Genomic DNA, 18,114 nt, shown 5'->3' on the forward strand with positions numbered 1-18,114 from the left:
AGGAGAAAAAAAGAAAGAAGAAAAGGAGAGGAGGGAAGGAAGGAAAGAAGGAAAGAAGAAGTTTAAAATAAAAATAACCTAGGCCTAATAGCTTATTTTTACAGATCTATAATTTCAAATCCTCAGGAGGCAGAGGCAGAAAGACTAGAAGTTCCAGACCCACGAAAGCTATAAAGTAAGCTTAAGGTCAGTCTTGGAATTCAGTGAGACCTTTTCTCCAAATGAAAAATACAAAAAAGGGCTGGGGTGTAGGTCAGTGGTAGAGTGCTTGCTTGGCATGTGTAAGGCCTGGGCTGGAGAACCAGTACCAAAAAAAAAGTTAGCTGTACTCTTCCTTCTTAGACAGCTGTGACGTCTAAAAAGTAATCCATGTGGACCATCCACTACACTGTATGAGGTAGATGCTGGAGATCTAAGGCAGAATTAAACTCTGTATCAGCCCTGTTCCCCCATGTAGAGATACCTATGGTATGCTGAGTTTAGAAATTAGGTGGTGTAATGGATTAAATAATATTTATTTATTTATAGGGGGGGATTCGGATGCCCTGGTATGTATGTGGAAGTCATAGGACAGCTTGAAGAGTGGGTTCTTTTTTTCCACCTGGGGGTCCCAGAAATCAAACTGAATTTGTTCAGCTTCACAGCAAGTGCCTTTACCATCTTATCCTTCTCCCTGGCTCCAATGTAAGAGATTAAAATGATTATTAAAAATAGAACAATTATAATGCTCATAACTGTATTTGTAGCCAGGCAGTGGGAGGGCATGCCTTTGGTCCCAGCACTTGGGAGGCACAGGCAGGCAGAGCTTCATGAGTTCGAGGCCAGCCTGGTCTACAGAGTGAAACCCTGTCTCTAAAAACAAACCAAAACAAAACAAAAATTATAATTACTCTGTTCACTAAAACAAATAATTGTAATCAACATAGTTGTCTATCAACAGATGAATGGATAATAAAAATCTGGTCTCTCTCTGTATAATGGAATCCTACTTAGCGCTCAAGAAAAATGAGGTTTAAAAAATTTTGCAGGAAAATAGATAGACTTAGAACATATATTATATAAAGTTGAGGGATAGAAAATTGGTTCAGAGGTTAGGAGCACTTGTGCTCTTTCAGAGGACCGGAGTTTGATCCCTAAAGCCCACATGGCAGCTCCCCAGGAATATACATGGTACACATACATACATACAGGCAAAAACTCATACACATAAACACAAGAAAATAAAATAAGGCTGGGCAGTGGCGGTGCACACCTTTAATCCCAGCGCTTTTGGGTGCAGACAAACGCAGATCTCATGTGACTTCAAAGCCAGCCTGGTCTATCTGGCGAATTTCAGGCCAGCCAGGGCTGCACAGTTAGACTCTGTCTAAACAACAACAAACCCTATGTGTGTCCATGCGCTCACCTGTAACGCCAGCACGGTTGTGTGTGCTGTGGGAACTGATACAGAAGGATTCGGGGTTTGCTGGCAGCCAACCAAGCTCCGGGTGCCGAGACAGACCCTGTCTCAAAAGAGAAAGGTCAACAGTGATGAAGAGGGCACGCTATGCTCGTCTCTGGCTTCCAGTGTGCACCCCTCACACATCCCTGTGCAGGCAACACATACACATATCCACACATACGTACACACAGACACATGCACACGAATGAACACACACACAACAGATACACACACACACACACAGAGAAGCTTAAGTCCTACGACCATGTCCTGTTGAACGTTAGTTCTTATTAGGAACATTTAGAAAAATGTCCTCCATAGAGACTGCCTGGGGCCGATCAGTGCCTTCCTGGGCTTGTTTGGCTCCCAGTTATGTCTACAGCAGAGTGCTTCGCCTCTCCTTGCAGATTTACCTATCTTCTCCCACCAGGAGTGGGTGGGTAGAGAGATCTGACAGCCCAAATCTGCCCAGCAGATGCAGCACTTCCGCCGCTGGGCAGCAGGTGGCGCAGAGGGACCTTGAGGCTTAAACTTTGGCCTTAGAGATCTAGAATGGAACTCTAGAAAAAAGCCCTTTATCCACTTCCTCCCTCCCTTCCTCCTCTTCCTTTTGTGGTTTCGGTTTTGTTGTATTTTTGAGACAGGTAGGCAGCCTTGGCTAAAGTAGAATTAGTATGTAGAACGGGCTGGCCTTCAACTCACAGAGACCTATCTGCCTCGGCCTCCTGGGTGCTGGGATTAAAGGACTGTACTACAATGCCTGTCATCACTTTTATATTTTAAAATGAAAAAAAATATCCATAATGAGGCCGGGCAGTGGTGCACGCCTTTAATCCCAGCACTCTGGAGGCAGAGGCAGGTAGAGCTCTGTGAGTTGAAGGCCAGCCTGGTCTAAGGATGAGTTCTGGAACAGCCTGTCTCAAGCAACAACAACACATCCATAATGTTGTAATGGGCCGTGGCTTTTACGAATGTTTGGAGAGGCTAGAGAGGTGGCTCGGCCAGCTAGAGTACTTGTTACTGCACAGAGGACCAGAGTTGATTCAGTTCCCAGCAATGACGCCAGACAGGTTACAACCGCCCGATACTCCAGCCATAGGGAGCCCAAGGATCCAACACCCTCTTCTGGCCTCTTCAGGCACTCACCCCCACACATACACATAAGTAAACAAATAAAAAACCTCAAATCCTTAAAACAAAAAGAACATTTTGAGCCAAGTGCCGTGACTGTAGTCTGTGGTCCCAGCTACTGGGGAGGCAGAGGCAAGAGGATGACTTGAGCCCAGAAGTTTGAAGCCAGCCTGGATGAATTGGATGAGACCATGTTTACAAAAAAAACAAACAAAAACTGAATATGGTGGCACAAGTCTGGGAGGTAGAGGCAACAAGGATCAAGGGTTTCATGCTGGGCCAGTGAGATGTATCAGTGGGTAAAGGCTGACAACCTGAGTTGGACCACTGAGCCCCACATGGAAGAAGAGAACAAGTTGTTCCCCAACATGCTTCCTGTCATATACAAATAAGTAAAAAGCATAGTTCAGTGCCATGCTTCAATAAATACCATGTTTTAGGCTAGTTTGAGCTATGTGTGACTCTGTCTCAGAAAGCAAGCAGGAAGGAAGGAAGGGAGGGAGGGCTGAAGAGAGGGAATGAATGTATCGGCCCTTTTTCCCCATGTAGAGATACCTATGGTATGCTGAGTTTAGAAATTAGGTGGTGTAATGGATTAAATAATATTTGTTTATTTATTTATAGGGGGGATTCGGATGCCTTGGTATGTATGTGGAAGTCATAGGACAGCTTGAAGAGCTGTGTGGTAGCACGCACCAGTAACATCAGCAATCAGTAGGCTGAGGCAGGAGGATTGCCTAAGTTTGAGACCAGCTTGGGGTACTCTGTGAGTTTAAGGTCAACTGGAGATATACAAGAAAGCTGTTGAGAGAGAGGTGAGGTGGGGGAGAGAGAATGTTCTGTACAAGCAGGCAGAGAGGAACAGTGCCAGCTACTGGGAAACGACTTCTTATCACTTATCTGGTAGAGCTTCTGGAACACTTTTGAACAGATAAGTTAAGCTAAACCCACTAATAGTGCAAGATAAAACCAGGGTAAAAATGAGCTCTTCTAGATAGTGATAGCAAGGCAGGGGTGTGTATGTGTGTGTGTGTGTGTGTATGTGCAGTGTGAAAAGAGAGAGGGGGAGGACGGCTTCAGGGAGCCCCGGTTGGCCTTACACTTAGTTTGTAGCAGAGGATGGCCTTAAATTCTTGGTCCTTCTGCATTCAGCTCCTATGTGCCGGGATAACAGCTATTTGCCACAATGCCCAGCTTCTTTCTTCTGTCTGAAGAAGCCATACGACACACACACACAGAAACACACACCTGCTGTGGTGTTTTTAGACCAAAGTCCAACTTGGGGAACTAATGAGGTTTACTGGGGTTAGTTACAGGAATGTGGGTGAGGGGTTACTATAGGAGCAGGAACGGCTCAAAGACAGCTGCATCACCAAAGCCCACCCCAGCCTGGGTGACGGCCCACAAAGCTGGGGACCTGGAGCTCACTGCACAGCCTGAGACGGTCCTTCTATGTACCACAGCTGATTCTGCAGTGTGTCTGAGAGTCTTTTTCCTAGCTCAGATCTATTTTGACCTGAAGGGAACTCTCAGCTTTTTTTGTTTACTCTGGCAGGGAGGGGCCTAGTGAGTCTGGTCAGTTTCGGGAACTTCTGAAGCCATTTTCAGTTGTTTACCTTCCTGCTTGAGCTCCCCTAGGACTGAAGGTTTTAATTTTGGATGAAACTGTTTCACAGCAACCAGCCTTCAAAACAGCCAGTATCTTGATCCTGAACACCTCAGCTGTCAGAACTGTGACAAAGAATGGTTATTTATAAGCCACCCAGTCTGTGGTGTGTAGTTACAGTGTACAAACAGACTAAGAGAAGTGACCAGACAGGTAACAACTTCAATCTGTCATGTTTATGGCCTGTGATAACGGCTTAGACAGTGTTTGTCACATAGGACAGGCATGGCTGTGAACTTAGGTCTCATTTCAAGACCTCTTCATAGCATTGACTAATGTCATTAAGCACCCAGTCTTAATAGTCTTAGGCTCACAATCACTAGATTGATTAATTTTAAGGTAAGCCAGAAATCTGATGATGTCACAATTTTGCCACTGGTTGTGGAGCAGGCCTTTGATCCCAGCACTCGGGAAGCAGAGGCAGGCAGATCTCTGAGTTTGAGGCCATCCTGGCCTACAGAGTTTCAGGACAGCCAAGGTTACACAAAGAAACCCTGTCTCGAAAAAAACAAAACAAATCTAAATTTTAACATGACACCAAATGGTTCAAATTTAAAGTATACACCCAATTAAAATTTAAAGTAGAATACCAATTCAAGTCCAAGGGCAGACTCTATCCTGTGGATTTTAATGTTGCATGTGGTAGTGACCTCATTGTATTGAAAGCTATCATCCAGCAGGGCCTTTCTGGTTTTTGTTATGTTTTGTTTCAAGATAGGGTTTCTGTGTGTAGCCCTGGCTGTCCTGTCGCTGCCTCCAGAGTACTGGAATTACAGGCATAACCCCGCCCCCTTTCTAAATGCTTTACATATCGCCGTTATTTTGGGAATGTAATGTCCCCCCAATGCCCACGTGTTAAAGTCTTGGTTCCAGTTGGCACTATACAGAGGTGACAGAAATTTCGAGGTGGGACTAGTAGGTCTAGAGATTTCCCGTAGATTCTTGAAAAACACACTAACACATAGGTTCATCGGTGCAGTCTTTTCAACAAACTAAGAGGCAGAGAGGAAACAGAAGTTGGGGAACCTGCTTGAGGTCACTGATGCAGCAGTACCTTCCAGCAGCCTGGCCCTACTACAGTGCTCCGGCATGGGCTCACCTCCTGGACCATGATGCCTTGGGGTTGGACACTGCTACCTTTGTATTTCCCACAGTACCTGGTAACAAGCTAGTCCTTAAATACGTGTTGGGCCGAACTGGTACTCCCTGTAATGGAAGTATGCCGTCATTCAGTCATTCAACTCAATAAAACACTCCGAGGCTGGGGCGCTTGCTCAGTCTACGGTACACAAAAAGCTTGTAATTTCTTCCCTTAAATTTATTTATTTATTTATTTTACTTTTAATGATTGGAAGACTCTGCTATGGAACCAAAAACCCCAGCACTCGGGCGCAGAGGCAGGTGTATCTCTGTGTCCACAGTGAGTTTCAGGCCAGCCAGGGCCATGTAGCTCTCAACCCTGCACCAAAATCAAGAAGAGACAAAGAGACCGCTATGTCCTCTCAAGACTGTTTCTCCTTCGCTACTTTCGCACTTTCCTGAACCCGGCGCCGCTGAGATTCTGTCCTCTGACCCTATACTTTCGCAGCGTGGATAGCTGAGCTGGCCTCTCGCTGTCCTGAACGCTGGTCCTGGTGGCACGCACCTGTAGTCAAAGCACTTGGGAGGTTGAGGTAGGACAGACAAAAGGCCAAGCTGAGCTAAAGAGTAATAAGGTCAGCGCCAGCCTGAGCCACATAGCCAAAACGCAGCCAACCGTTCCCTCCCCTGGCGGAGCGAACATAAATTAAGGGAAAGAGAGGGCGCATGCTCTGGGGGAGGAATGCCGGTTTCCACTTAAGGACGGGCATCTGCCCAGCATCTCCTCAGAGTCGCTGCGCAGAGAGGTTTGCCAACCCCGGGACGCGCGCTCAGCCACCGCCCGCTCAGCACGGCGGCGTGTGCTCCCCCCCACCAGCGCGGACCCTCCCGACCCCCGCGGGACCCACCCCGGGAGAACCGCCCCGGCAGCGCGTCGGGGAGAGCTCCGAGAGGGGCGTGGGGCCCCCGCGAGCGGAAGACGCGGGAGGGGCGTGACCCACAGGCTCGGGGGCGGGGCGCCGGGCCCCTTCACGCCGAGCCGCCTCGGCAGCGGAAGTTCCGGTGTCGGCGAGCGGAGGTGAGAGGTCGGCAGGAAGTCGATACGTGGCCGCCGCCTGTCCCCCGCCGAGGAGGCGCTGCGAGCGGAGATGGCGGCGCAGCTGAACGTAGAGCAACTCGAGGTGTCGCTCGACGGCCTCACGCTGAGCCCGGACTCGGAGGAGCGGCCCGGCGCGGAGGGTGCGCCCCTGCTGCCGCCGCCGCCGCCGCCCTCGCCCCCCGGGGCTGGCCAGGGCTCGGGCGCTGCGGGGCAGCCGCGGGAGCCCGGGGAGGCGGCGGCCGAGGGCGCGGCCGAGGAGGCGCGGCGGATGGAGCAGCACTGGGGCTTCGGCCTGGAGGAGCTGTACGGCCTGGCGCTGCGCTTCTTCAAAAGTGAGCGGGTCACTCGCCTCTGCGGGGCCGCGGGCCGGCCATGCGTGCCCCACCCACCCGAGCTAGGCCGGGGGTGACCGGAGCGCGGCTCCGTCCTTGGTGGCACCAAGAGTTTGTCACTACCGGTCGTGGCCCCCGGTCACACCCCTGAGGGACCAGGAACCCGGGTATAGCAGCCCGTGTCTCCTGAGGTTGCTGGGGCGTTGTACCGGGTTTAAGTTCTCTGGTTTCCATGAGCTGGAGTGGGAGCATGAGCGCGCGCTTCCAGGGGCTATTCTGGGATGGATTTCTCCTTTTTCTTGCTCTTCATCGATTTTTTCCCCCCCCGTTTCCCATGACTCACCACATCAAAGCGATTCTTTAAAAGCTTTCTTAGTGGAAGAAAATTGTGTATGGGTCCCCCACATACCTTTTCTAGCCTTGAAAGCCGTGATTATGTATAGGACTGATGGTAAAAGATAAAATAAAATGCTAAATTAATTCCCTTTTGCTTGTGTAAGTAAACAGTGGCCATGATGTTCCAAAAAATTCTAAGCGGTTCTGAAATTTTAGCTTGTAAGTGAATTCTGAAGAGTAAGCTCCAAAAATTCTCATTCTCAACCTCCCCTCCCCCCCCCCGCACAAATAACTGTTTTTTAAAACAAAATTGTGTGTGGTGGTTTTCTTCCTTTTTTCTTCTCTTTTTAAATTGGGTGATTCACGTAGTTAAAAGTAGAGATAAAGTCAAGATTTGGTTAGTGGGAAATAGTTTGACAGTCTTGATTCTTAAAGATATTTAGGTTTTTAGTGGCAAAGCAAAGAGAAAGAGATAAGTGCAAATGAAACTTTAAAAAGTGGTTGCTAGGTTCCAGAAGCATTCCAGAACAGCATATTTATGACAGTTTTCCCAGAGAATGTACTTTCAGATTACATATTTTACCAGCTGAAGTTGTTATTCATTGTAGTAATCCTTCTTAAAATAATTTCATTTTAAAATAACTTTAATTGTGCAAACTAGTGAAATTTTATGAAAATTTCCAGAACATTAAATGGTTGTTTTTATATTTGTTGTACTTTTTTTTTTTTTAATTTAAAAAGTTTACCCTCGAACTGTTCATTTCCGTTGCACAAGTTCAGCCTTTACTGTGTTACCAGTTGGCTTGGGGAGTTAGTGACACAAGATGACTCACATTTAAGGTTTAGTGGTCTAAATGGGTTGTTTTAAATTGACTTTTGGGAGGCAAGAGTCTTCAGGGAACCCATATTGAGGGGCCTACGTTATTAGTCACCTTACAGAAAGTGCAGTGATAAGGGTGGTTTGCTCAGTTCCTAAATGTTGCTCAAACTATGTCCAGGCACTTAAAATAGCTGTTTAGCTATTCAAAGCTACCTTTCTGTGTTCTCTGTGGATTATTATTTGAGATAATAATGAAAGGCTGGCAGTGTATCAGGCACTAATTGGAAGAGAAAAAGGGTATACAGGCGAATTAACAGAAACGGGTGAATCCAGCAATGCTGCCCTTGTTTCTTTGTGGGTGGGTGTATGTGCATTTTCTGTGTATGGAGGTCACATGACAACCTTGTGTGATGGTCATTGAGACTGGATCTCTGCTGCTTTGTGTACCAACCTACCCACCGCATGAGCTTCTGGAGGTTTTCTTGTCTTAACCTCTCTGTCAGAGCACTGAGTTTATAGATGTTCTCTACCATGTATTTCTTCATGTGGGTTTAGGAGATCTGAACTCAGGTCCTCATGCCTGTACAGCAAACGCTTTATACACTGAGTCATCTCTCCCAACTCCAGCCTTCATTTTAATGTATTTTTTTTTTTTGTAGCAAAATATGTCCATGTTTTTATCAGTAGTGTTCATACATCCATGTTTTTATCAGTTGTGTCCAGTAGACAGATCTGTTTTATGGTTTTGCGCCAGTGTCTCACAAATATTTTAATGACATTTTTTCTTCCATGGACTAAATATATATCTTGAAAGCAAGATTATCTACTGTTGCAAACAGCTGGAGGTGCCCTGGATGTTGCTCAGTTGGTTGGGTGCTTGCCTATGTGGCTTTAGGTCCTATGTTCCAACACCAGCACCATAGAAGCAAAGCATGGTGGTGCATGCCTGTAATCACAGCATTCAGGAGGTGGATCTGAAGTTTAAGGTCACTCTTGAGCTACATAGTGAGTGCAAGACCACTCTGGAATAGATACATGAGATTCCGCCCCCTCCCTTTTCCAATAAGAAAGAAAGAAAAGCAGTGACAGTGTAAGCTGGAATCTGGGAGCCTGTTTTGTGTTGCATGCTTGTCATAGTGATGATCATAGGCCAGTGATGAGTTTACTGTGTCAACAGCTATCAATTTTTTCCTTAAGTGAAGGTGAAATGGTGGGCTGCAGGTATAAGTTAGTGAGAAGTGCTTGCTCCGAAAGCATCACATAGCATACACAACAAGGCCCTGAGTTCCACCCCAGGGATTGGGGTGTGTAAAATAATAGGTGAAAATGCCCCTTAGTGGTTTACTATCTAAATGTCAGGGGGTTTTGTACCTTTATTATAGATAAGGTTTAATGTTGGGGTACTACTGTATGAATGGTACAGTCCTCTTTGCTCTTGAGGGGCACAGTCGGAAGACTTAAAGGGCCAGTTGACAACTGCAGACAAGGAAATAGTGCCATTTTAAAAAGGGACAGTGGGGAGGGGATAGAACCAGGCATGTGTGCCTGGGAAGTGGCAAGTAGGAGGTAGTTTGATGGAGAGAGGAGAAAACCTAATTCAGATCCTGGAAGGACTAGATGAAGTTATAAGTAGTTTAGTCTTTTTGTTAGATGAACCAGTGAAGGTTTTTCAAAGGAGGAAAGAAATTGCCCTTAATTCTATTTTAGCAAGATTAAGCTGGCTTTCTTCACTTTTTATGTTATGATCCTAAAGAATTCTAGAGCTTTATACTTCTGGGATGGGGTAAACTTGGGGAATTATATTTTGTTTTTGTTGAGTTATTCCGGGTTTAGATTTTCCTCCTCTAATTGCTGTTCTACATTAGTCTAGCAGATTGGTTGCATTAATTTATGACTTCAAACTAATGTTGTCATAGTTACAGAGCAGATGTTTACTAGATGTCAGGTGAATGCTGCGTACACACTATTTTACACAGTCCTCCTCCCATGAGACCTTAATGTAATCTGCATCCTTTAGTTGAGGGACCTTGTCCAGGCCACTCAGTTACTCCTTGTAAGAGGCAAGGTTGGGTCTCTGTCTGGTTTCAGACAAGTCTTCCCACTGCAGGAGGTGAAAATACATAATTCCTATAGATAATAGATAATCCCTGTAGAAAATAGGTAATCTCTCTTTCTGGTGATACAGTGAAGGAAAGAATTCAAAAGTACTGTGTTACTTTATTAGCTGAATATTTTTGGCATGAAAATACGAAGGACTAGTAGAAAGATCCAAGTTGGTTTTGTTTGATTTAGATTTGTATGCCTGCATGTATGTATGTGTACCACTTCGTTCCTGGTGCCTGCAGAGGGCAGAAAAAGAATGTGGATGCAGATTCAAACTTGTGTTCTCTGGAACAGCAGCAACCAGTGCTATTTAACCATGAGCCATCTTTCCAGCCCCCAAGTTGGTTTTTGGTTTTTTGAAACAGGATTTCTCTGTGTATAGCCTTGGCTGTCCTGAACTCATTTTGTAGACCAGTTTGGCCTCGAACTCACAGAGATCTGCCTGCCTCTGCCTCCCTGAGTGTTGGGATTATAGGCATCCCCAAGTTGGCTTTTAAAGCATTATCATGTTAAGAAAATATTTAAATGTATTGAAAGAAGTAAGTGAGAATGGGGGTGGAGAAATGGCGTAGTGGTTAAGAGTGCTTATTGCTCCCAGTACCACATGGTGTTTCACAACCCCCCAGCCCCATTTCCAGGAGATACAGTGCTCTCTCTTGACTTTTGTTGGGTATGAGGCACAAATGTTGTGCACATACATACATGCATACAGATACTCATACACAAAAAAATAAACCTTTTAAAAAAAATACTATTTAGATAGGATCTCTGTTATGGCAGTTCTGGTACTCAATATGTAGACTAGGCTGGCCTCAGTTTACAGAGATCTGCCTACCTCTGCCTCCTGAGTGCTGGGATTAAGGGAAATAATTTATTGGCATGTGGCCTAATCTGTCTACAGGGCTCTTAAATTGAGTAAATATTAAAAAGATATTATGTAGGTTAAAGGGTGTAGAGGAATGTTGATTCAGAACATGGCTGTTCTGGCAGGAGATCATCCAAAGATCTGTGTGATCCAGCTGGAAAGAGATCACATCCAAAGATCTTCTAGGTCTGTGTGATCTGGCTGTAATACAAGCATGCCTTTAATTCAGGAGACAGAGGCAAGCAGATCTGAGTTTCAGGTAAAGAAAAGCTTAGATCCAGGCATGGTGGTACAAGCCTTTAATCCCAAACAATGAAGGTAAAGTTAGTTTATAGAAGGAAGCATCCTTGTTTGAAAGTGATGTCTAATTGAGTGGCACTAACAGTGACAAATCAGAGAAAGACTTAAAATAGGACACACCCAACTCTCCTATGAAGAAAAAGGAAAGGGAAGCTACTTTAGGGGCAGTACAGAGAGAGAAACAGTTTTACCGGGGCAGTAGTAGAGAGACAGATTGAGGAGAAAGAACTCAAGGGAAGATTGAAGGAGCCAGAAGATTAGAAAAGATTGCTGGAGTTCGTTTGGGGACAAGCAGAGCAAATCAGAGGCTGAGAGAAAAGCCACATAAACGGGAAATTTTGTAAAGTTCTCTTCTCCAGAAGCTTTTCCTCTCAGCAATTAAGTCCTCCCTACATCTTCTGTGGTAGTTAATAGTACAGGGAATAAATGACAACTACTGCTAGTCCTCTCCGTTTATGACAGCTGCTTGCTGTGACTCTCTGAGCTCTTTTCTTTGCATCCACGTATGATGTGTTTTAAAACCCAATTCCACTGTAGAGATGCTAAAGACTGCAGGGTGTGTGTATGTGTGTGGTGTGCGTGTTTGTATATGGGGGAGGGTTTAGAATTGATGTAATATTTGTGTAGTTTTGATTTTTTTTTTTTTTTTTTTACCACTTGCTTTTTTCTGAGACAAGGCCTCACTCTGTAGTCTGGCTGCCCTGACTCACTGTGTAGACCCGTCTGGCCCAGAACTCACAGATCTCCTGTGCTGGGATGAAAGGTGTGCCGTACGTCACGTAGCACTTAGCCTTCATATATAGGTGTTCTGCCTGAATTTATGTCTGTGTACCACATGCATGCCTGATGCCCACAGAGAGCAGAAGAGGACATTGGATCCCCTGGAATTGTAGTTACAGATGGTTATGAACCACCCTCTGGGTGCTGGGAATGGAACCCAGTTCTCTGGAAGAGCAGCCAGTGCCCTTAACCTCTGAGCCAGTTCTTCAGCCCCCCTCGATCCCCCTTTTTAATCAACTCTTGATAATGTCTAGCTTTTTAAATTCTGATGGTAATGGAGTGTTGATATACAGTGATTTTAATTGCATTCTCTTTGATTACTAAAGTTGAATACTCTTAGATGTTTCTTGGCAAGCTCTGTCTTTTGTCTTTTTTGTTTTTTCTCTTATTTATTCATTTATTTATTTACCTATTTATTTATTTATTTATTTGATGTGTTTTTAGACAGGGTTTGTTGTTGTTGTTGTTGTTGTTTAATGTAGCCTTGGCTGTTCTCAAACGCACAGCTTCAAGCTCATAGAGATCCACCTGCCTCTCTGCCTCCTGAGTTCTGGGAGTAAAGGGGTGCACCACTACTCCCTGGCTTTTGTTTTGTTTTGTTGTTTGGTTTCGTGTTCTTACTCTTAAATAATTTTATTTTGATTACCACTGTGTATATAGATGAAACTTGTCCATTATTTATACTTATTTTTTTATCAGTTGGGGGCAATGTCATGACATGTAGTCCGGAGGACACCTTGAGAGAATAGGTTTTTTTCCTTCCACTATGTGGATTCTGGGGACCAAACTCAGGTTGTCATATTATCTGCTGAGCAATCTTGCCATCTGGGTTTTTTGAATTTTGGTAGTTCTTTTTTACTGGAATCAATAAAAACTATATGAATGTATCACGATAGGGGTTATATTATTTAAAGATTGTCATTTTACCAGACCCAGTGTAACACTTTTTTAGTTTTTCAAGACAGGATTTCTTTGTGTATCCTGGCTGTCCTGGAACTCACTCTGTAGACCAGGCTGGCCTCAAACTCAAAGAGATCCACACACCTCTGCCTTCCAAGTCGCTGGAATTAAAGGCATGCGCCACCACCACCCAGCTGACAGATGTATTTTTTCTTAATATAGCTTTAACATAAATAATAATAGTTGTTCAGTAACAACAACAAAATAATAATAATTCAAGCAGGTGTGGTGGCACATGCCTGCAATCCAGTATTTAGGGGCTGAATCAGGAGGACTGAGTTTGAGGCCTGAGCTGCATAAAAGGCCAGAAAGCACCCAGGGCTACGTTCGTAGGACCTGATTTAAAGGAAAAAAACAAAAAAAATGAAGAGCAGGAAGAAGAAGAGAAAATCTATAAAGGATTTGTATTTTAGTACAAATTGAAATTTAATAAATAACAGCCAGGTATGGTGGTACATGCCTATAATCCCAGCACTCTGGGAGGCAGAGACGAGTTCGAGGCCAGCCTACTCTACAAAGCGAGTCCAGGACAGTCAAGGCTGTGTAGAGAAACCTGTCTCAAACAAACAAAATTAATAAATAGCAATCTTAACCAACTGTTTTTATCTTTTGTAGACAGTTATTGACATACTCTGTAGCAAAGCTGGAAACTGTATTTTGCCAATATCAATTGTTTTCTTTAAATTTCTTTTCTTTCAGTAAAAGATGGCAAAGCCTTTCATCCAACTTATGAAGAAAAACTGAAGTTTGTGGCATTATATAAGCAAGTTCTCTTGGGCCCATATAACCCAGACACTTCCCCTGAGGTTGGATTCTTTGATGTATTGGGAAATGATAGAAGGTAACTTTTCTTATTTAGTAGACTTAATAATGATATTAGAAAGAGGTATAATGTGGATTGCTTAAGGTGTATGTAGTTAACTTTTTTTAGCATAACATCTGAATGCACTTCTTAGCTTAGCATAACATCCATTTCGCTTATAGCTTCTAAATCCTACTATAGAAGCTGTGTACTTATCTAGTTATGAACATAAGACAAGTACAATTTCTTCTGACTCTTTCTAATAATATTAAAAGCAACCATTTAGAATACATTCTACTGGGGCTGAAGAGATGGCTCAGCTGTTGAGAGCACTAGCTGCTATTCCAGGGGAACCTGGGTTTGATTCTTAGCACCCACAACTGTCTATAATTTGAGTTTCAGAGTGTCTGATGCCCCCTCTGCCCTCCAAGTACCCCAGGCACCAGGCAAACACATGGTGCACAGATAAATGTGCAGCAAAATAATCATAGACATAAAACTAAAAAAAAAAAAAACTAAAACACTATTGATTTCCTTATTGAGACGTACAGAATTGTGCCAGAAAATGGAGTATTTTTGTTTAGTTCAAGCTAAAATATATAAAGAAAATAATAAAATATAGATTGCTTTTTAACAAGTGTCAATCATCAACATGCTTTTTTATTTTGGATTGCTTATGGCGTCTAATGTGTCAATGTAGGTTTGTTGAAACTAGAGTTCTGAACTTTTTCCTTCTAGTAAAAGCATACTTCATTGAGTATTTTTCATATGTGAGGTTTGATAAAATAATCTCATTCTGGGGCAGGAGAGATGGCTTAGAGACTGGTCACTCTTCCAAAGGACCTGAGTTCAATTCCTAGCAACCACATGGTGGCTTTCAAGCATCTGTAATGGAATCTGATTCCCTCTTCTGCTGTGCATGAAAATGGTGTTCATATACATGAAATAAATAAATCTTAAAAAAAAGAAAGAGAATCTCATTCTGTTAAGGGAAGGAAGGTAACTGTTCTTTTTATTCTTTGTAGGAGAGAATGGGCAGCCCTGGGAAACATGTCCAAAGAGGATGCCATGATAGAGTTTGTAAAGCTTCTAAATAGGTGTTGCCCTCTCCTCTCAGCATATGTTGCATCTCACAGAATAGAGAAGGAAGAGGAAGAAAAAAGAAGGTGATGTTACAGGGCAGGGTGGCATACAGTGCGGGGCCATTGTGCGCTGATGTTTTTGCGGTATGGAGCATATGTTCTAGATCAGATATCTTACTCCATTTTGTTCCTCAGAACTCATGTGAACAGGTAGTCATATAAGTTTGGAGGGAAGCAGGGTTGCTCTTAAAATGAACCACCCATCTTTAGCAGCAGTGACAGTTTTGCATGTGGCTCCTGAGTGCTTGGGCTCCTGAGTGCTGGGATTATACATGTGGACTACCATGCCTGGTAGTCCTATACAATAATAACTTTTGTCCTATACAGTAAGCTTTTAACAAGCTCAGCCGTGATTCATCCACTCCTTTCCCCAGTCCCATTCTCTAGTCTGACATACATGCTTCTGTCTTCTAGAGTAATTCCTATCCCATTTTTGTGTTTTTTAGCTGTGCTGCATGGAAATGCATATTGGCTTTGGATCCTAAATAGCTTATTATTTCCAGCATTTGGAGTAGATACTACTGAGCTCACTGTGTTTCTGAGATTCTCTGTTGTCGTTATGAATTAGATCTTAGCTTGGCATGGTGCCACACAGCCATCTTGTGCCTCTCCTCGTTATTATATTGAGGGGTGGGTTTGTTTGTTTTATTTTGGTTTTTCAAGACAAGGTTTCTCTGTGTGGCCTTGGCTGTCCTGGAACTTATTCTGTAGACCAGGCTGGCTTTGAACTCTGAGGTCCGCCTGTCTCTGCCTCTCAATTGCTGGAATTAAAGGCATGTTGTAACCACACCTTGTACGCCCAGTCCGTTTTTTAAAGATAGGGTTTTACTGTATATTTCTGGCTGGATTAGAACTAAGAGATCTACCTGCCTCTGCCTCCCTGGTTTTGAGAACTACAATGCCAGGCTAAGACTTGATACTTACTGAAAACGGAATAACATAGAAAATTGATTTTTATACTATAGTACGTTGTTGAATGAGATGCAATGTCTTGGAAAGTTGCCTTTTTTGATTCTTGCTTACTTTTATCTTGTTTTTCATTAAAGACTGGTCACCCATCTAATAATTATTCTTGATGTAGTCATGTATGTTATGAAATGGACTCCATATTTTAAATCTTCCATATGGAAGTTTGTGTTTCAAATTTTGACAGATTGCTATGCTCTGAAAAGATTTCATTTCTGAAAGGAAATCTAAATGATTTAGAAGTAAGATTTACTGTGCAGAGTTCATTGTCTTTGCTCTGAACCTTGTAGAAAGGCGGAGGAGGAGCGAAGGCAGCGGGAAGAGGAAGAACGAGAACGTCTGCAAAAGGAAGAAGAGAAGCGGAAGCGAGAAGAGGAGGAACGACTCCGGCGGGAGGAAGAAGAGAGGCGGCGAATAGAAGAAGAGAGGCTTCGGCTGGAGCAGCAAAAGTGAGCTTGTTGCTTGGGTTTTATTCAAAAGTGAGAACTAGGCTGCTACCCTGTTGTCCTGGGTTTTTGCGTGTGTGTCTTAGAAAGTTCCTGTAACTGTGCTTGCAAGGTAGACTTGTGTTGCTTCTTTCTCATTTTTACCAGTGATTTGTGTTTCTTTTGTCAGAAAATAATATGTTGAAATTTGGAGTTAGCTTGTAAAACCTAGAGACTAGAGGCAGCAGTTGAGGTTGCTCAGTTGTTTTGTCTTGCGTCCAGTGTATTATGTACGCAGCGTTCTGTGTGCATGTGTGCTGCAGGTCAGAAGAGGGCACCAGATCTCATCATAGATAGTGAGCCACCGTGTGGTTGCTGGGGATTGAAGTAAGGCCCTCTTGAGAGCAGCCAGTGCTCTTAACCTCTGAGCCATCTCTCCAGCCTCCTGTCTCTGCATTCTTACTGCTACCTACAGCTTCTGTCTACTTTGTCTTACACAAGGCTGTCTCACTTGGAATTTTGTGATCTATTTTCCATGTGTCTGAGAGACCTACTAGAATCTGAGACCTGGTTACAAATTCTGAGGACATAGAGCCTGTTAACCCAGTGTATATCAGGTAGCTGTTCCCAGACCTAGTATAGGACATGAGAGCTGAAACTTCCTTTAGCTGCTGCCTCGAAAGGCCTGGCTTTTCAAAGGGCAGCTGGAGGTATAAAGAGGAAAACACATAGAAGACCTGGGATTCCTGGGGTGGCATAGCGGAAAAATTAAGCCAGAGAACTTGAGATACATTGATCTCTCTTCACTGTTTCTAGCTAGTTTCTCAGAACAACCTGTAGTGGTTGCTAGCCTCAAAGTAACCCATGGCTTCATGCTGCTTCAAAGCAAAAAAATAAAACATTTTTTAAAGATTTATTTATTATGTACACAGTGTTCTGTCTGCATGTACACCTGGACGCGAGAAGAGATCACCAGATTTCATTATAGATTGTTGTGAGCCACCGTGTCATTGCTGGGAATTGAACTCAGGATCTTTGGAAGACCAACCAGTACTCTTAACCTCTGAGCCATGTCTCCAGCCCTCAGAGCAAAAATTTTTTTTCTTTATTAATTACACTTTATTCATTTTTTATCCCCCCTGTTCCCTCCCTCCTCCCGTTCCAATCCCTTTCTTCCTCCACCCTCTGCATGCATGCCCCTCCCCAAGTCCACTGATAGGGGAGGTCTTCTTTTCCTTCCTTCTGATCCTAGTCAATTAGGTCTCATCAGGAGTGGCTGCATTGTCTTCTTCTGTGGCCTGGTAGTGCTGCTCCCCCCTTAGGGGGAGGTAATTAAAGAGCAGGCCAATCAGTTCTTGTCAGAGACAGTCCCTGTTCCTATTACAGTGGAACCCACTTGGATACTGAACTGCTGTGGGCTACATCTGTGCAGGGGTCTTTGGTTATCTCGATGCATAGTCCTTGGTTGGAGTATCAGTCTCAGGAAAGACCCCTGTGCTCAGATTTTTTGGTTCTGTTGCTCTCCTTGTGGAGTTCCTGTCCTCTCCAGATCTTACTGTTTCCCACTTCTTTTCTAAGATTCCCTGCACTCTGCCCAAAGGTTGCCCATAAGTCTCAGCATCTACATTGATAGTCTGCAGGGCAGAGCTTTTTAGAGGTCCTCTGTGTCAGGCTCCTGACTTGTTCCCTCCAGAGCAAAATTTTTAATGGCATTCTCTTTTGGATTTGAGTTGAAAACCTTAGATGAGCCCAGTGCCGCACTTTAGTGAGGAGTCTGTGTGGTTTTTGCTTTATTTATCTGTTTCTTAATAGATAGATTTGAAGTTTTTGATAAGTAGTTACAGAGCAGCTTTGAATCATGTAGTT

At 43.9% G+C, this 18,114-nt stretch overlaps 1 protein-coding gene across 1 annotated transcript in view; it reads left to right on the forward strand.

The window, feature by feature from the left end:
• Nucleotides 1–6,361: 6,361 nt before the first annotated feature.
• Nucleotides 6,362–18,114, forward strand: part of Acbd3 (acyl-CoA binding domain containing 3) — a 31,904-nt gene continuing 20,151 nt past the window's right edge. Inside the window, exons 1-4 of the mRNA XM_055609197.1 lie at nucleotides 6,362–6,749; nucleotides 13,613–13,754; nucleotides 14,741–14,881; nucleotides 16,114–16,272. Coding sequence (XP_055465172.1) covers nucleotides 6,467–6,749; nucleotides 13,613–13,754; nucleotides 14,741–14,881; nucleotides 16,114–16,272 — 725 coding nt within the window. The 5' untranslated portion in view covers nucleotides 6,362–6,466. The remainder of the gene's footprint in view (nucleotides 6,750–13,612; nucleotides 13,755–14,740; nucleotides 14,882–16,113; nucleotides 16,273–18,114) is intronic.

The sequence above is a fragment of the Psammomys obesus genome, unplaced genomic scaffold (genome assembly GCF_907164565.1).
Source record: "Psammomys obesus unplaced genomic scaffold, mPsaObe1.curated_primary_1811, whole genome shotgun sequence".
In the NCBI taxonomy this organism is placed as follows: domain Eukaryota; kingdom Metazoa; phylum Chordata; class Mammalia; order Rodentia; family Muridae; genus Psammomys; species Psammomys obesus.